At 40.4% G+C, this 14,832-nt stretch overlaps 1 protein-coding gene across 1 annotated transcript in view; it reads right to left on the minus strand.

Moving 5' to 3' along the window:
• Positions 1–14,832, minus strand: part of LYST (lysosomal trafficking regulator) — a 574,932-nt gene that overhangs the window by 458,766 nt on the left and 101,334 nt on the right. The window contains exon 5 of the mRNA XM_083176391.1: positions 5,841–6,741. Coding sequence (XP_083032517.1) covers positions 5,841–6,741 — 901 coding nt within the window. The remainder of the gene's footprint in view (positions 1–5,840; positions 6,742–14,832) is intronic.

Consider the following 14,832-nt stretch of genomic DNA (forward strand, 5'->3'; position numbering starts at 1 on the left):
ATGGCCACCCACAGTGAGAAGTCCGAGATAGGGACCTGCACTGTCATGTTGCAAGTCTGCCTGCTGGTTTAGGAGGCTGGTGGCAAACTGACCAGGCCTATCAGCACTAGGAATAATAATTTGCCTCGGGGCGCTCAAGCATCTCGTGCACGCCGGCCGCTGGCGGGGGCTGGCGATAGAATCTCCAGCTCCTGCAAAGATGGAGCTGGCTCCATCTGTACAAACCGCAGAGGGAAGCCAATCCTCCAGGAAATCCAACTGCTGTGGTATAAGGTTTTCCCTACCCAGGCCGAAGTGAATTATTAAAAAAAATTATTATCCAGCATCCTGCTAATTCGCTGCTTTCTTTAATGATCCTTATGGCAGCCATTAACACTGGGACATTTAAAGAATAAAAAAAGGGGTGTGAAACACAATCAATGCAAATAAAAGTGGGTACTTGTGTATTATCGCAATATGACCTGCGCTACCACCAAATTTTTGTTCACTGACCCTCGCGCTGAGCGGGAGTCAGGCATACATTACCGCTGCCATTCGCTGGTCGGCGGCGGTAGAGGCTGAGGGAGGACGGGACACGCACCGGGTGCAGTGGTGGCTGTCCTCCGGAGATGGTGGTCTCTGCAGCCGGGGACCGGGCGCGAGCCGCACGCAGCTGCGGCCGGATCCCCTCCGACAGCTCCCGCGATGCAGACAGGCAGCGGCAGACTGCTTGTCTGTTGTTGAGTTTAAAAAAAAAATAGTTTCAAGCTTTTAAAAATAAATGCACTGGAGCAAGCCAGTAGTGTGACCAGCTCCCATAAGGGCACATTCTAAGACTACCTAGGTGGGGAGTAGAAGGGGAGGAGTTGGCCACACTTAATTATATTTAAAGTGCCCATGCTCCCTGTGGTCGCCCTTCTATCCCCACTGTTACTCCAGTGACACCTAGTGGATGAAGGAGAAAATGGCAGGTGTCACCGACTCGGCTATCAAAAGTGCGGGCTGACAGAATTTTGTGATGGAGCGGTCAGCAGTAACATGTGTAACGCTTACAGGTGACAGCCCATAAACACACACACAAGCCCATACAAAAAAAATGCACTCTTCCTGGGTTTCAGGAGGAAAATAAAAGGGGAAGCATATGCACCTGCTATGTAATCTGGAAAATAGATATGTGGGGACTAAAGGAAAGCGTTCGAAAGCCACTGCTCTAAGTCATGACTGTGACTGCAACTAAAGGGTTTCTTCAAACTGAAGTGATGGCAAAGAACTTTAAAGGGGTGTCGATCAAATGGTCAACCTAAAGATGGTCGACAGTCATTAGGTCAACACCACTAGGTTGGCATGGGTCTAGGTCGACATGGGACAAGGTCGACCGGTCATTAGGTCGACACAAGCATTAGGTTAATATGGTCTAGGTCGGCAGTCAAAAGGTCAACATGGGGTTCTCACAATTTTATGACCCGAATGTCGACATGTACACAGGATGAACTGCACCACGTCCCCTCGCAAAGCTCACTGCACTCGCCATGCTTCAGACACGGTACCACACTATTTTATGATCTAACCACACCCTAGTGCCTTGATGGCTAACCTTGACACTCCAGCTGTTGTTTAACTACACATACCAGCATGCTCTACTTCAGTTTTGCTATTTGGGCATGCTAAATCTGATGCAGAGCATACTGGGATGTGTAGTTGAACAATAGCTGAGTGTCAAGGTTAGCCATCAAGGCCCTAGTGGATGGTAGGGCATGAAATACCGCCTGTCGGCACCAATCGACAAAACAAAAATGAAATACCCCATGCCAACCATTTGACTGTCGACCTAGACCATGTCGACATAATGAGAATAAAATCTCAATTGTAAGATAATGGGCGCTTGTGACAAAAAGAAGCTAGTACTCCCCTGTTCAGGTGATATGACATGATGAGTCTCATCAATTGGTTCTTTTCATGATAGGAAATGATGAAACGACAAAAAGGAGAGATGGAGGGCAAATCCCCTCGTGTAATACAGTTTTGACTATAAATTCTTTCTGTGAACCAATTTTCAATGAAATGGTTCACAAGATAATATATATGTCGGGGTGTTAACCCCTTTTAATCACACTCACAGTGGTTTACAATTCAAACGAGCATATAATGTCCCTCAGGACTAAATCAAGCAGAAACAATGTTGTGGGGCATCAACCCCTAATCAAATTGCTCACACAGAGCAAAATGACAATAGCGTGTCTGGTCGGTCTTTGTCTCCTCTTCTGGCTCCTTCCGATCTCTGTGTAATGCTTATTTTTATTAATTTTTTTAAGCAACACAACCAAAATGGATACTATGGGTGAGATTTAATAGGATGAGATATTCAGAAAGTGAGAGATTTTGGAAGAAATCTCCAGTTTTTTTTAAAGCGGCAATCATCTACACTTCAAAATCAAAATGGTTTTGCAGTGTAAGTGATTGCCGCTTTAAAAAAACTGGAGATTTCTTCCCAAATGAATCTCTCATCCTATTAAATCTCACCCTATGAGTTTAAAAATATATATCCATATAAAAAAAATAGTGAAACAAAGGAAACACTTAACTGGGTGTCAACAGACTGGTCTGGAATATATGATGTAACCTGGACCAAAAAATGGGGCCCCGTCTCAAGTCCAGGTGAAAAAGCTAAGCCCGCGCTGGTGTGCCAGTCCGTGGATCCCAGAGTCCTTCTGTAGAGAGTTCCCACTGACGTGTTTCGATCCTTGTGGATCTTTTTCAAGGTGTACTCTCTCTCTCCTCTGGCCGGTTTTTATAGGGCTTACTAATTGCCCTCAGTACAGGTGTGAATTCCTAATGGATAATTGTCCTCAACTGTATACAAACATAATTCTCCTAATCAATGTATGGGAAGTTCTACATTATACATATTCCTGGTAGCCATAATACTACATCCGGTCTGCGAGCGCCATTTCCGGTACGTCCCAGCTCTATTATTGTCCCCAGTGGCTATATCCCGCTCTTCTAGGATTAGCTGATCTCCCGGCCGCGATATCACTTCCGGCCACGTGGTTTACGTTTATCAGCCTTCACATCCGGTCCCGGCCGTCCAAATCTGCGGCATTTCCGGTCCCGGCTGTCTGAATTCACGGCAACAAGTCGTTGGTTCCAGGTGATCAAGAGGAATACCTTTTGCATCGTGAAGGGTTCCCCATAATTTATTATGTATCTTGCAATCCTAAAAATGGAAAAAACTTTTAGCAGCACAGTAGGTTTATTCAGCAGCAAAAGGGCAGAGTGTATAATATTTATAAAAATAAGCACCTACTGTGCTGCTAAAAGTTTTTTTTTTTTCCATTTTTAGGATTGCAAGATACATAATAAATTATGGGGAACCCTTCATGCAAAAGGTATTCCTCTTGATCACCTGGAAACAAATGGTATAATAGAGAATATCACGGAATGGAACAAAACCAAACATGGAACCAGACGGCCGGGACCGGCAATGCCGCAGAATCGGACGGCCGGGACCGGATGTGACGGCTGATAGACGTAAATCACGTGGCCGGAAGTGACATCGCGGCCGGGAGATCAGCTAATCCAAGAAGAGCGGGACATAGCCACTGGGGACAATAATAGAGCCGGGATGTACCGGAAATGATGCCCACAGACCGGATGTAGTATTATTACCATTAATATGTATAATGTAGAACTTCCCATACATTGAGTAGGAGAATTATGTTTGTATATAGTGGCGGACAATTATCCATTAGGAATTCACTGAACTGAGAGGGCAATTAGTAAGCCCTATTTAAACCGGCCAGAGGAGAGAGAGAGTACACCTTGATAAAGATCCACAAGGATCGAAACGCGTCAGTGGGAACTCTCTACAGAAGGACTCTGGGATGCACGGACTGGCACACCAGCGCGGGCTTGGCTATTTCACCTGGACTTGAGATGGGGCCCCATTTTTTGGTCCAGGTTACATCATATATTCCAGCCCAGTCTGGCGACACCCAGTTAAGAGTTTCCTTTGGTTCACAATTGTTTTAACCATTGTTCTAGTATTTTGAATAAAGGATACATATTTTTAAACTCATAGTATCCATTTTGGTTGTTTTGCTTAAATTGAAAAAAAAAAACAAAAAAACATTACACAGAGATCGGAAGGAGCCAGAGGAGGAGACAAAGACACGCTATTGTCATATAGCTCTGTGTAAGTAATTTGATTAGGGGTTGATGCCCCACCACATTGTTTCTGCTTGATTTAGTCCTGAGGAACATTATATGCTCGTTTGAATTGTAAACCACTGTGAGTATATAACTATATATTATCTTGTGAACCATTTAATTGAACATTGGTTCACAGAAAGAATTTATAGTCAAAACTGTATTACACGAGGGGATTTGCCCTCCATCTCTCCATTTTGTCGTTTCATAATTTCCTATCATGAAAATAACGAATTGAGGAGACTCATTGTGTCATATCACCTGAACAGGGGATTTCTTTCCTATTTTTCTATGTCACAAGGGTACTAGGTGGTAACCTTATCTCAATTTGATCATAGGCAGCTGTCAACGCGCAGACAGATATAGACTCCATCTTTATATTTAGAATGTCGACATAATGACCTGTCAACCTTGTTCCATGTCGACCTAGACCCATGCCAACCTTGCAGTGTCTCGACCTAGTGGTGTCGACCCAATGACTGTCAACCATCTTTAGGTCGAACAACCGGCCGTATCCCCTTGAAAGGGGTCTAGCAAGGGATGATATACATACTGTATATACATTTCTCTAACATTTATTGGTTTAAGTGCCTAGTGTAGGGTTTATTTTATTTCAAACACAAAAAATGGGACACATTCGCATGCATCTGGCTGAAGCAGTCAATCCACGCTGCACCCCAGGCCTGGAAAAGTTTGTTTTAACATAATCCTTAGATGCATCCATCTAAGAATTATGTCAAAACAAACTTGTGCCTACACACTAACTGTCCACCCAATATGTCGGGCCAGCACATCAATTTGATTATACCCTCCCATTTGTCATGTTTAGTTGTCAGTCACCTGGACCAAAATATCTGCATGATGTATCAGCAGTGCTGAAAGGCCAACTCTGTACAGATGTGTCCACATATATATATCCTCTGTACACTACAAGTCATGTTACACAACGTGTAAGCCCCATGTGACTTGTGGTAGTGTCTTTGTGTGCAATTTCTTCCATCAAAATGCATCTCATTTGCAAAATTGGGGGGGCATAATATATTCAACATAAGCTGCTTGTGTATCTTTGATCTTTTTTGTGAAGGCAACACTTTTTAATGAGAAAAAGTTGCAAAAAACATGCTCAGTGCTAATCACTAGAAGGGCTGTTTAACAAGAATGGAGGTTAGATGTATGTAGACACATCTGTATGTCTGTAAATGACACTTGGAAATCAATGAACAATATATTTCATAGTGTGTACCAAGTTTAACAATAAAATAACAAAAATGGTTGTATCCTAACGGAAAGCGGGTAAAAAGTCACCCAAATAGATTATTTGTCTGAGCCGATGGATTTGTAATTACAAAACAACTTTAGCATTGTTTTTTTTCTACTAAACATTAATGACTTCAGATTATTTTTATGGTGATCACTCTTAAAAGCTGTAAAAATCTGTATATTTAAATTTCATTATCTTAATAAAAAAAAACGTTTTACAGCTCCATCTGTTTAAGCGGTATCTATCTATTCATCGTACATTCTGGATGTCACATTTTCTTATTAGTTTTATATACTTTGCTCTCAAAATATTTTTAAATAACACATCTTATTAAAATACAATCGAACATAAAAGATTGTCAAAGAACACAACACTTAACAAAAATAGACATTACCTGAGATGTCTCTAAATCGATTTTCATTTGGTTGTTATGTGCACTGTGGAGACAAATCGCTAATGACGCTTCAAACAATTTAATTGCTTCAATTGCCCACTCTTCCATATTATTTGTGGGTACAAGTAATACATTTGAAGTGTCAGCTGTTGCATGCTGAGGATGATGACATGGACCTTGGAATTCACTTTTATTGGATTTAATCCCAGAAGTTTCTTCCTCGGTTTGGTTTATTTGATCAGAGTGTGATGAAGCATGCCTTAGATTGCTAAAATCATCAAAACTAGAAAATTTCTGGATTATCATAAGGACAAGTCTGTAACACACATCAAAGCCACCAATTTTGTAAAATTGCTTCTGGAACATTGAATTTGTCATGTAAAGCCAATGACACATTGACCAAATGTCTGCAGCTCTGTGTATTTGTTCTGGGGATGGCAAAACTAAGCTTTCAACATTAAGCTTTGGTAAAATGTTGAGCGGTTCACTCGCAGTGCTGTCGTAACCAGATGTGTCCTCTGACTCATTGACAGGTTCAAGATCAGATTCTTCATCTTTGCTCACACTCAAAAATGCCAAACAGAGAAGTAGGTTTATCGTGTTCATTTTCTGATGAATTTCCTCTTTTTTCTTTGGACATGCTTCTTTCAGATCACTGTAAAATTGACATAAATTCTGAGAAACATTTAAGCATTGTTGGGGTTTTAAAAGATGAACAGGGAATTCCAAAACACTTGTGTTTGCATCACCGCTTCCAGTGTCTAGCAAATGACTTTGTTGGTCGCCAAAGCAAATCAGGGCCTCAAATATATTCAAACAAAAACACCTCAGAGAATCCAAATAATTCAGCTCTGTAATTTGATTCAGACCATTTGAATTCAAAAATATTTCTTGCATTACTCTGTTCAAATAAAAAAAAAAAAAGTTATAAGAGCATAATTTAAAAATGTGGGTTCTACATATGATTAAGACATGAAAGGTTACAAATTGAGCAATTAAAACATGAACACCTACTACAGATAAAATATATATATATATATATATATATATATATATATATATAGCAAACAAAATCCTTAAATCTGTAGATAAAATATAGTAAGGAAATAAGGGACAACAGTTTGTAACATACTTGTAGTTAGGCATACCATGTCATATTTCCATGCAATGTTTAGGTCATAATCTTTGTCAATTGACAGTGCATATAGGGTTTAAATGAGTTATGAGCATATAGGGTTTAAATGAGTTGTGAAACTACACATCCCAGCATGCCCTGCCACAGTTTTAGTAATCCATTATATAAAAACTGTGGCAGGGCATGCTGGAACATCTAGTTCCACAACAGCTGGAGGGCCATGAGTTTGACACCACTCGTTTAAACGCACATCGATGTTCCTCTCCTAAAATAGGCTGTCACTTCTTATGAATTATAAAATTCACAGGTGTAGTGAGGTAGACCAAATTTAATTGCAGATATACAGGAATCCAACATTCGTATTCCTTACTGCAGTGAATCAGTATCTTTTGGGGGGATTTTGCTTTCTTTGTTCATACAAAAACTCTTGAATACAAGCTCAGGAATGTCCAAAGGAAAACATAACCGCACAGCCTGTTACACAGCTGTCAACAAAAGCTAGGGCCACCAAAAATGTTAATACTATTTTATATTCCGTAAAGCCTAAAGCTGGGTAAACCCTACACAATCTGACAATCACCCAATACGTAAACATTATGAGTAACCATTTTATAGTATGTAGACAATTTCGCTCAAAGCTCAGGTCGCACCATCCTGCATGTCATATGGGAAGATGCAATGTAATGTTGCTTTGAAGAAGTCATCAGATCTGAACTGATTAAGGGGGGTATTCAATATGGCGCCATGACTGTCAGGCTAGCCCGACAGCTGTGACCCGGGTTCCATTCTTGGCCGGCTCAATGTCAGCTCGGCAGGCAGGACTCGATGTCCCACCTGGCAAGCACTGAAAAGGGGGTGTGGCCGCGGGAAACTGACGGAAATCGTTGAGCTGTGGCTGGGAGCGCGACAATTCCAAGCTGTTCTCGGCAGAATGAGCCCGACTGGTTGTAAAGTCGGGTCCGTTCTGCCCAGATCCCTGTTCAATGCTGTCAGGGGAAGACAGCATTGAATAGGGCCCCGCCGCTATTTCCATAGCGGCGGGAGATTGAATACCCCCTAAGTGTGTATAATTCTGGGGCAGGATATAGTAGAATGATGATTGCAGTGTGTGCACTCAAAATCGTATTTTCTGGGATTGTATCATTATTTGTGAAAATGGAAGAACTGTAGTATCATTTCCTTTTGTTTCCTGCACATGATCCTTTCAAAATCAAGTAGTGAGTTAGCATTACAGTTATTACAAGTGATTTCTTATAGCCAAGACTGAGTCCTGGATTGTCTCCTGCAAGCAAATATTACCTTTTTTGGTGGCAGCCCATAGTGACATGGAGATACCATAAATTTGATATTATAGCTAACATCCCATATGTGGCATATTTAATGCTGTGATTTATAAACATGCATGCTAAAAAATAATCTTTGTTTTTAAGTTTATTATGCATAGTTTTGCTGAAGCTAAACAATGATCAGTACGACAAAGTACCTAGTCATTAGATATGCTGTAGTAAAAACAGTTGGTACTCAATACACTTGTATAAATTTAGTCATCTAAGCACATCCCCAAAAACAAATCTTGATCCAAAACTCTAACATATTATAAAACACAACAAATAATTCTCAGAAAATATGGCTTTTGATAGCAAATTGAGTACTTTGCATAAATAACTACATTTGCATTATATATGGAAACAGTCATTAACTAGGGGGGATGGGGGTAGGGCGCAAAAAATTATTGAATTCACTTTCACTATTTTAGGTACACTAAAGAATTTCTTTCTAAGATGAAAGAACAAAGCATTCTGCATTAAGCCCCATACACACTAGTGGGGAAATGTAATAGGGTAAGAGAATCAGTAAGTGAGAGATTTGGCAAGAAACCTCAGGTTTTTTTTTAAATCGGCAATCATTTACACTGCAAAAATCAAAATGCCAAAATTTTGCAGTGTAAATGATTACCACTTTAAAAAACTGGAGATTTCTTACCAAATCTCTCACCCCATTACAATTCCCCCTAGATTTTTAAAATATCGCTCAGAATGGCCCTTCTGTGTGATATCTTATTAAAAATTAAGAGTTATTGTAGACTTAATGCTATTTCTTCGAAGTTTATAGGGTTCACAGGGAAAACCTTGGTATATAGGTGTATGAGGAGTCCAGGCACTGACAGCAAAAGCTTTGCATATCTCCCAGGTTGTGCTACCCCTCTCCCTATAACCCCGCCTCCAGGCTGATTCACTTCAATTTGTTTACAAGCCCAGACCACAAATCGTATACAAAAAGAAGCATAAACAGATTAGGCACAGCAGACACACTCTTACTGACAGGAAGAAGAAACTAGCAGCCAGTAGCATACAAACCCAGACACACAGGTGCGTCAGGGTGGGTTCCCTGTGTTCCCTAATAGAGTTAACCATGGTAAATTTATCATAACTCATTTTTTTCTTCAGAATTCATAGGGTTCACTGGGAAAACCTAAGGATGTCCCAAAGCAGTATTGTAAGGTAAGGGAACGTGCATGATTGGGTATGAGAACCCAAAGTCCAAAGGATGCATCCTGGGAAGCAAGGCGACAGCATCAAAGGAAAAAAAACTTTATAAATGTGTTGATTAAAGTCCATGTAGCCGCCTGGCATGATTGTACAGCAGATGCGCTATGACGTGCAGCCCATGAAAGTACAACAGATCAAGTAGAATGGACCTAAATCAAAGCTGACCTTGGCGGGTCAGCTTCAGTAGAAGCTTGTGCAATCAGCATTGTAATCCATGTGACCAGAGTCATTTTTGTGGAATCCATAGAGGATGAAGAGTAGAGGATCCATAGAGAATGAGTGTATCACCCAACTGACAGTAGCAGTACGGTCCACATAAATATGTAATGCAAACTACATCCCGGGAATGTTCTTTTCTAAACAATCCTGGGGAGTTCATTTTTATTTATTTTTTGACTAACATGATAATTGAAAACCACCTTAGGTAGGTTTTGTAAAACTCCCTACCCAGATGGAAAATCTGGAAATCTACTTTTGCAGTTAACCAATTGAAATCCACTAATGCACTCAGCACTAGTGACAAGTCCCATGGAGGAACTAGCTGACTAAATGGAGGTTGTATACAAAGTGCTCATTGCAGGAAAGTATGTATATCATGCAATAAAGAAAGCATGTATTGGAACCAAATTGACAGTGCTGACACATGTACCCCGATAGAGGCCAATATGAGGCCTAAATTAAAGCTTTGTTGTATTTTGAATATGGAAGCAACATAGCACTTGTAGAAATGTCATACTAGAATATGTTTTTGCAGAAGCTGGCTTACACGACTTAAGCATTATTTAAATCACATTGTTCAAAATCCCTATGCTCAAGCTCCAAACTGTCAGAGACATGAGGATGTAGCCACGATTCCTCAGACAATAGATCTTGTCTGGGAGGAAGTTGGGAGGGCTGTTCTACTGAGAAAAAAATATATACATTAAGTATATCAGGCGCAGATATATATATATATATATATATATATATATATATATATAATTACAAACAAATTATATAGGTGCACTGACACCTTCTGTCCATATTTTTTAAAAAGACACTTTTCTTAGTGTTCCTACACACACTAGTCCAATCAATATTTGCAGACTGCAGCTCCTGTACAAACTATTCCGATTCCCACGGGCACTTTTAGGTGGAACGATAAACTGTTAGGTGCACTATTCTATTAAAGGCAAACAAAAGGAATTTACTCTGGTTTTTTTTTTTTCCCACCAAGATTCTTTTCTTGATCACATCAATTACAGAGCATCCTCTCCCAAAAAAAAACAAAAAAAAACATGTTTATTCCGGAGAAAACACCATATTCACAATTGAAACCATGAAAATGGGTCATTTATCAGGGATTTTTTCTCCCGCCAAAGTCAGTCACTTTGCACTAGGACAAGCTCGTACTCTCTTTTACTAAGCTAAAGTATTTTAATAAACCACTCTAAAGACATCATGACACAATTCTAACTAGATCGGAGCATCTTCACAGTTTTCATCATTTTCACCAAAAAAGTGAAACTTCAGGCCTCTTGCCAGAACAGAAGATGTTAATAATATAAATTAATAGGTAGCCACATTTCTAATTTAATATCGGGCTGCTCCCACAAGAATTATCCAAAATTTAACACAGAAGACCAAAAAAAAGTAATTTAAGAGAGCGCACTGAGTTGATTCAACAAATATTTAATACAGTTAAAAATTATACATGTATAACCACACACATAAATATCAATTTCATTATAAAAACATGTCATATGTCCAGCATCAACCACAGTTAACCTTGTAAATTCATCAACTTTTGATTTGCTCTTACCCATTTTATCTAATGTCACAGTCTCCTTTAAGGTGGGGAGCCTCTTCTGTCCAAATTCTCCAGAGATTTTTAACGGGTCCCAAAGAAAAACAGGGGACAAACTCCTCAATGGCCGATTGTATAAAGGAATATTCCTATAATTTTTGGGGATCCCAAATAGAAAGGACACTCTCCTTTGAGTATATTTACGGCTTCTGCTTTTTAAGGGTGTGATGACGTCCGCGAGGTTAAACAGTATTGCGGGGACAGTAGATGTTTTGGTCCTCTTCAACCGGTGTGGATCTGTTGGAGTAGGAGCCTACGCTGGGAGCAGATCCTCTCACCCGCACGTCTCTGGTTGCAAGGAAAGGCGTCACACTCACCCGGCCAGATGTTAGCACCATCGAGATCACCGCAGGTCACCCCTACAGCGCAGCCAGTAATAGCGGAATTCCGTGGGACAATTGGGGAATCCAATGGTACAGGAGTAGCATATTCAGGGTTAACAGCTGTTGCTGGATAACTGATTCCACTGCTTGACGCGATTCTCCATTCATACAGCCTAACAGTTTCCTCAGAAGCTGGGGAATCACACTACTGAATTGGTATCAGTGGTGCAAGTAGAAAAACTGTCTTAGTGGCAAAAAAATGGGCGTGGTTATGGGCATGGTCATATGACATGGGGGAGTGGCTACATGACAAAACTTTAAACCACAATGATGTTTCTGTTTGGGCTTGTGCACACATATGCCCCCACAGTGCCAGGTATGCCCCCCACACTGCCAGATATGCCTTCACAGTGCCAGGTATGCCCCCCACACTGCCAGATATGCCTTCACAGTGCTAGGTATACCCCCACAGTGCCAGGTATGCCCCCGACAGTGCCACACATATGCCCGCACAGTGCCAGATATGCCCACACAGTGCCAGACATGCCCCCACATGCCCCCAGTTCCAGCCATATGCCCCCACAGTGCCAGACAGTACCAGATATGCCTTTACAGTGCTAGGTATGCCCTCCACAGTGCTATGCATCCCACAGTGCCAGGTATGCCCACCACAGTACCAGATATTCCCCCCACAGCACAACTCACCGTAGTTTGCTGCAGCCAAGTCTCTCCCGCTCCAGCCGCTGCCTCCCCCCGCCGCCAACTCCATGCTGCTGAGGGAGGGAGAGGAAGGAGAGGAAGGAGAGATGCGCAATGCGCTCCCAACCCCTCCATAGGGAATCTGCCCTGTACAGGCCATGCCCCCCCCGCCACTTACATATGCGCGCATGTGCAGAATGTTCCGGGGGGGGGGTAAGTTGTTATGGCGGTATGGGGTACTGGCACACTATGTTTTAGTGGTACCACCTCACTTGCAGCACTGCTTGGTATAAAAAGGAAAGTAATCCAATCACCTTTGGGCATTAATGATATTTCAAGAAAAGAAAAAACGTGGAGCGCATAAAGGTGCACAAGATAAGTGAATAATTTATTAAAAACAAAAACAGATACACCATGTGCTAAGATCAGAGATTGGTCAAGAAGGAGGAGGAACGAGAGAGGATAAATTGCAGGGAGTGAGGGGTTCCACTAAACCTATTTTTATCTAAAAAACTCAAGATCAATGGTTTCATTGAGACCCTGCGGTTTAAGGGACTGCAGCTTCAGGATCCACGCTGCTTCATGTTTGCAGAGTGTCCTGAAGCGGTCCCCACCTCGACAAGTCTTCTGCATTTGTTCTAGTCCAAACACCAGCATCCCCTTTGGATCGCCATTGTGTACTTCTAAGTAGTGCCTTAGGACACAATGGTTGGTGCATTTATTTAGAATGTTTCTTCTATGTTCCATTACTCAACTCTTAAGTTGTCGTGTGGTACGACCCACGTAGTACATTTGACACTGACATATTAGAAGATAAATAACATAGCTGGTAGTACAGTTAATGAAAGACTCTATATCAAAAGGTTTCTTTGAGACCAAGGCCTCAACTGTCCGTCTTTTAGTTAACATCACTCTACAAAAAAGGAGATCATCCCCTTGCATTTCAATGTGTATCTACCTACATTCATTTGCACAGAGACATTGTGGTGCTGCCCAAGTTTGGCAGTGTGTACACTGATTGAGAAATTGGATGCTTATGGTTTAAAAAGAAACCTGATTTACAACTAAATATTAATTGAGCTCAAACCGGCCTCTCAATCGATAATCCACTACAGCCTTAAAAGGATTTAAGGTTATTACTTACTAAAAGGGTACCACACAACAAACATCCACTGTGTATGTTGTGCATATCAACTCTATATGAATTCAATTTTATTCATGTAATGTTTTGTCTAAGTGTATCTGTTTTTGTTTTTAAAAACTTATTCATTTATCTTCTGCACCTTTAAGCGCCCCACATTTTTTCTTTTCTTGTGCTATTTGTGGAGGCTAGCAATCCTCCAACGTGGTGGCTGCAGGGTGACAAGTTACACCGCCATAGCCTCTAGCGCCAAAGACATACGTTCGGTTAATTATATTTCACCTGCAATTCAATCAGGTATCATTTTGTCCAGGCGTTTATCTACGTGTGGTTGGATTCACATATATCACCTTTATTAATATACAAGTTGTACATTGTTTCAACTACGGACATCAACATAATCATATTAATATTAACTCCTCAATCGAAGATTTAAAAATTGCACAAACGTGAGAATGTATAAAATATGTATAATTTACTAATGTATATAAATTTGTATTGAGAAAGTATCAAATTTATATAGAAATAAGATTTTATTGAGAAACATGAGTATTAATATTAAAAGTAACATCTTTTATAAAATAAACTGCACAATGCCATAAATAAAAGATATTGATTCCAAAAGGGGATTTGAACCTGGGACGCTTGTGGTGTTTTGTATGGTAACAGTCTCCCTTACCTCTAAGCCACCGGCTCCTTATGTTTTGAAATGTGAAACTTTGTAATACTTATAGTTGTTTTAAAAATTGTGCATAGATATAAAAAAAAAAAAAAGTATAACAACGTTCAATGGTGCCTTATAAGAGTGTAATATCTATTATGTTTGTGTACTTTTTAAATCTTCGATTGAGGAGTTAATATTAATATTCTTATGTTGATATCCGCAGTTGAAACAATGTATATTAATAAAGGTTGCAAAAAAAGGGGGAAAAGGGGGATGGGATGGAGGCCAAGGGCACAGGGCTAATTTGGTTATGGGTAAGAAGGTTAACTCCAATCAACGTATTAAATGGATAAATTGCAATATATTATATTGTTGTGGAGGTGCTCCCAGGGAGTAGGATAAATGCAATTAGAAAAAGGGTGATATCCAAGAGAGGATATCAGAAAAAAGACTCCCTGGTGGGGCACAACCTTCTATGTTAGTATAAGTATCAGTTAAAATATCAACTTTATTAATACTAAAAATGATCCTATTGGTGGATCAAATGACATTTGATCCACCAATAGGATCACTTTTAGTATTAATAAAGTTGATATTTTAACTGATACTTATACTAACATAGAAGGTTGTGCCCC

The sequence above is a fragment of the Crinia signifera genome, chromosome 3 (assembly GCF_055691185.1).
Source record: "Crinia signifera chromosome 3, ASM5569118v1, whole genome shotgun sequence".
Classification (NCBI taxonomy): domain Eukaryota; kingdom Metazoa; phylum Chordata; class Amphibia; order Anura; family Myobatrachidae; genus Crinia; species Crinia signifera.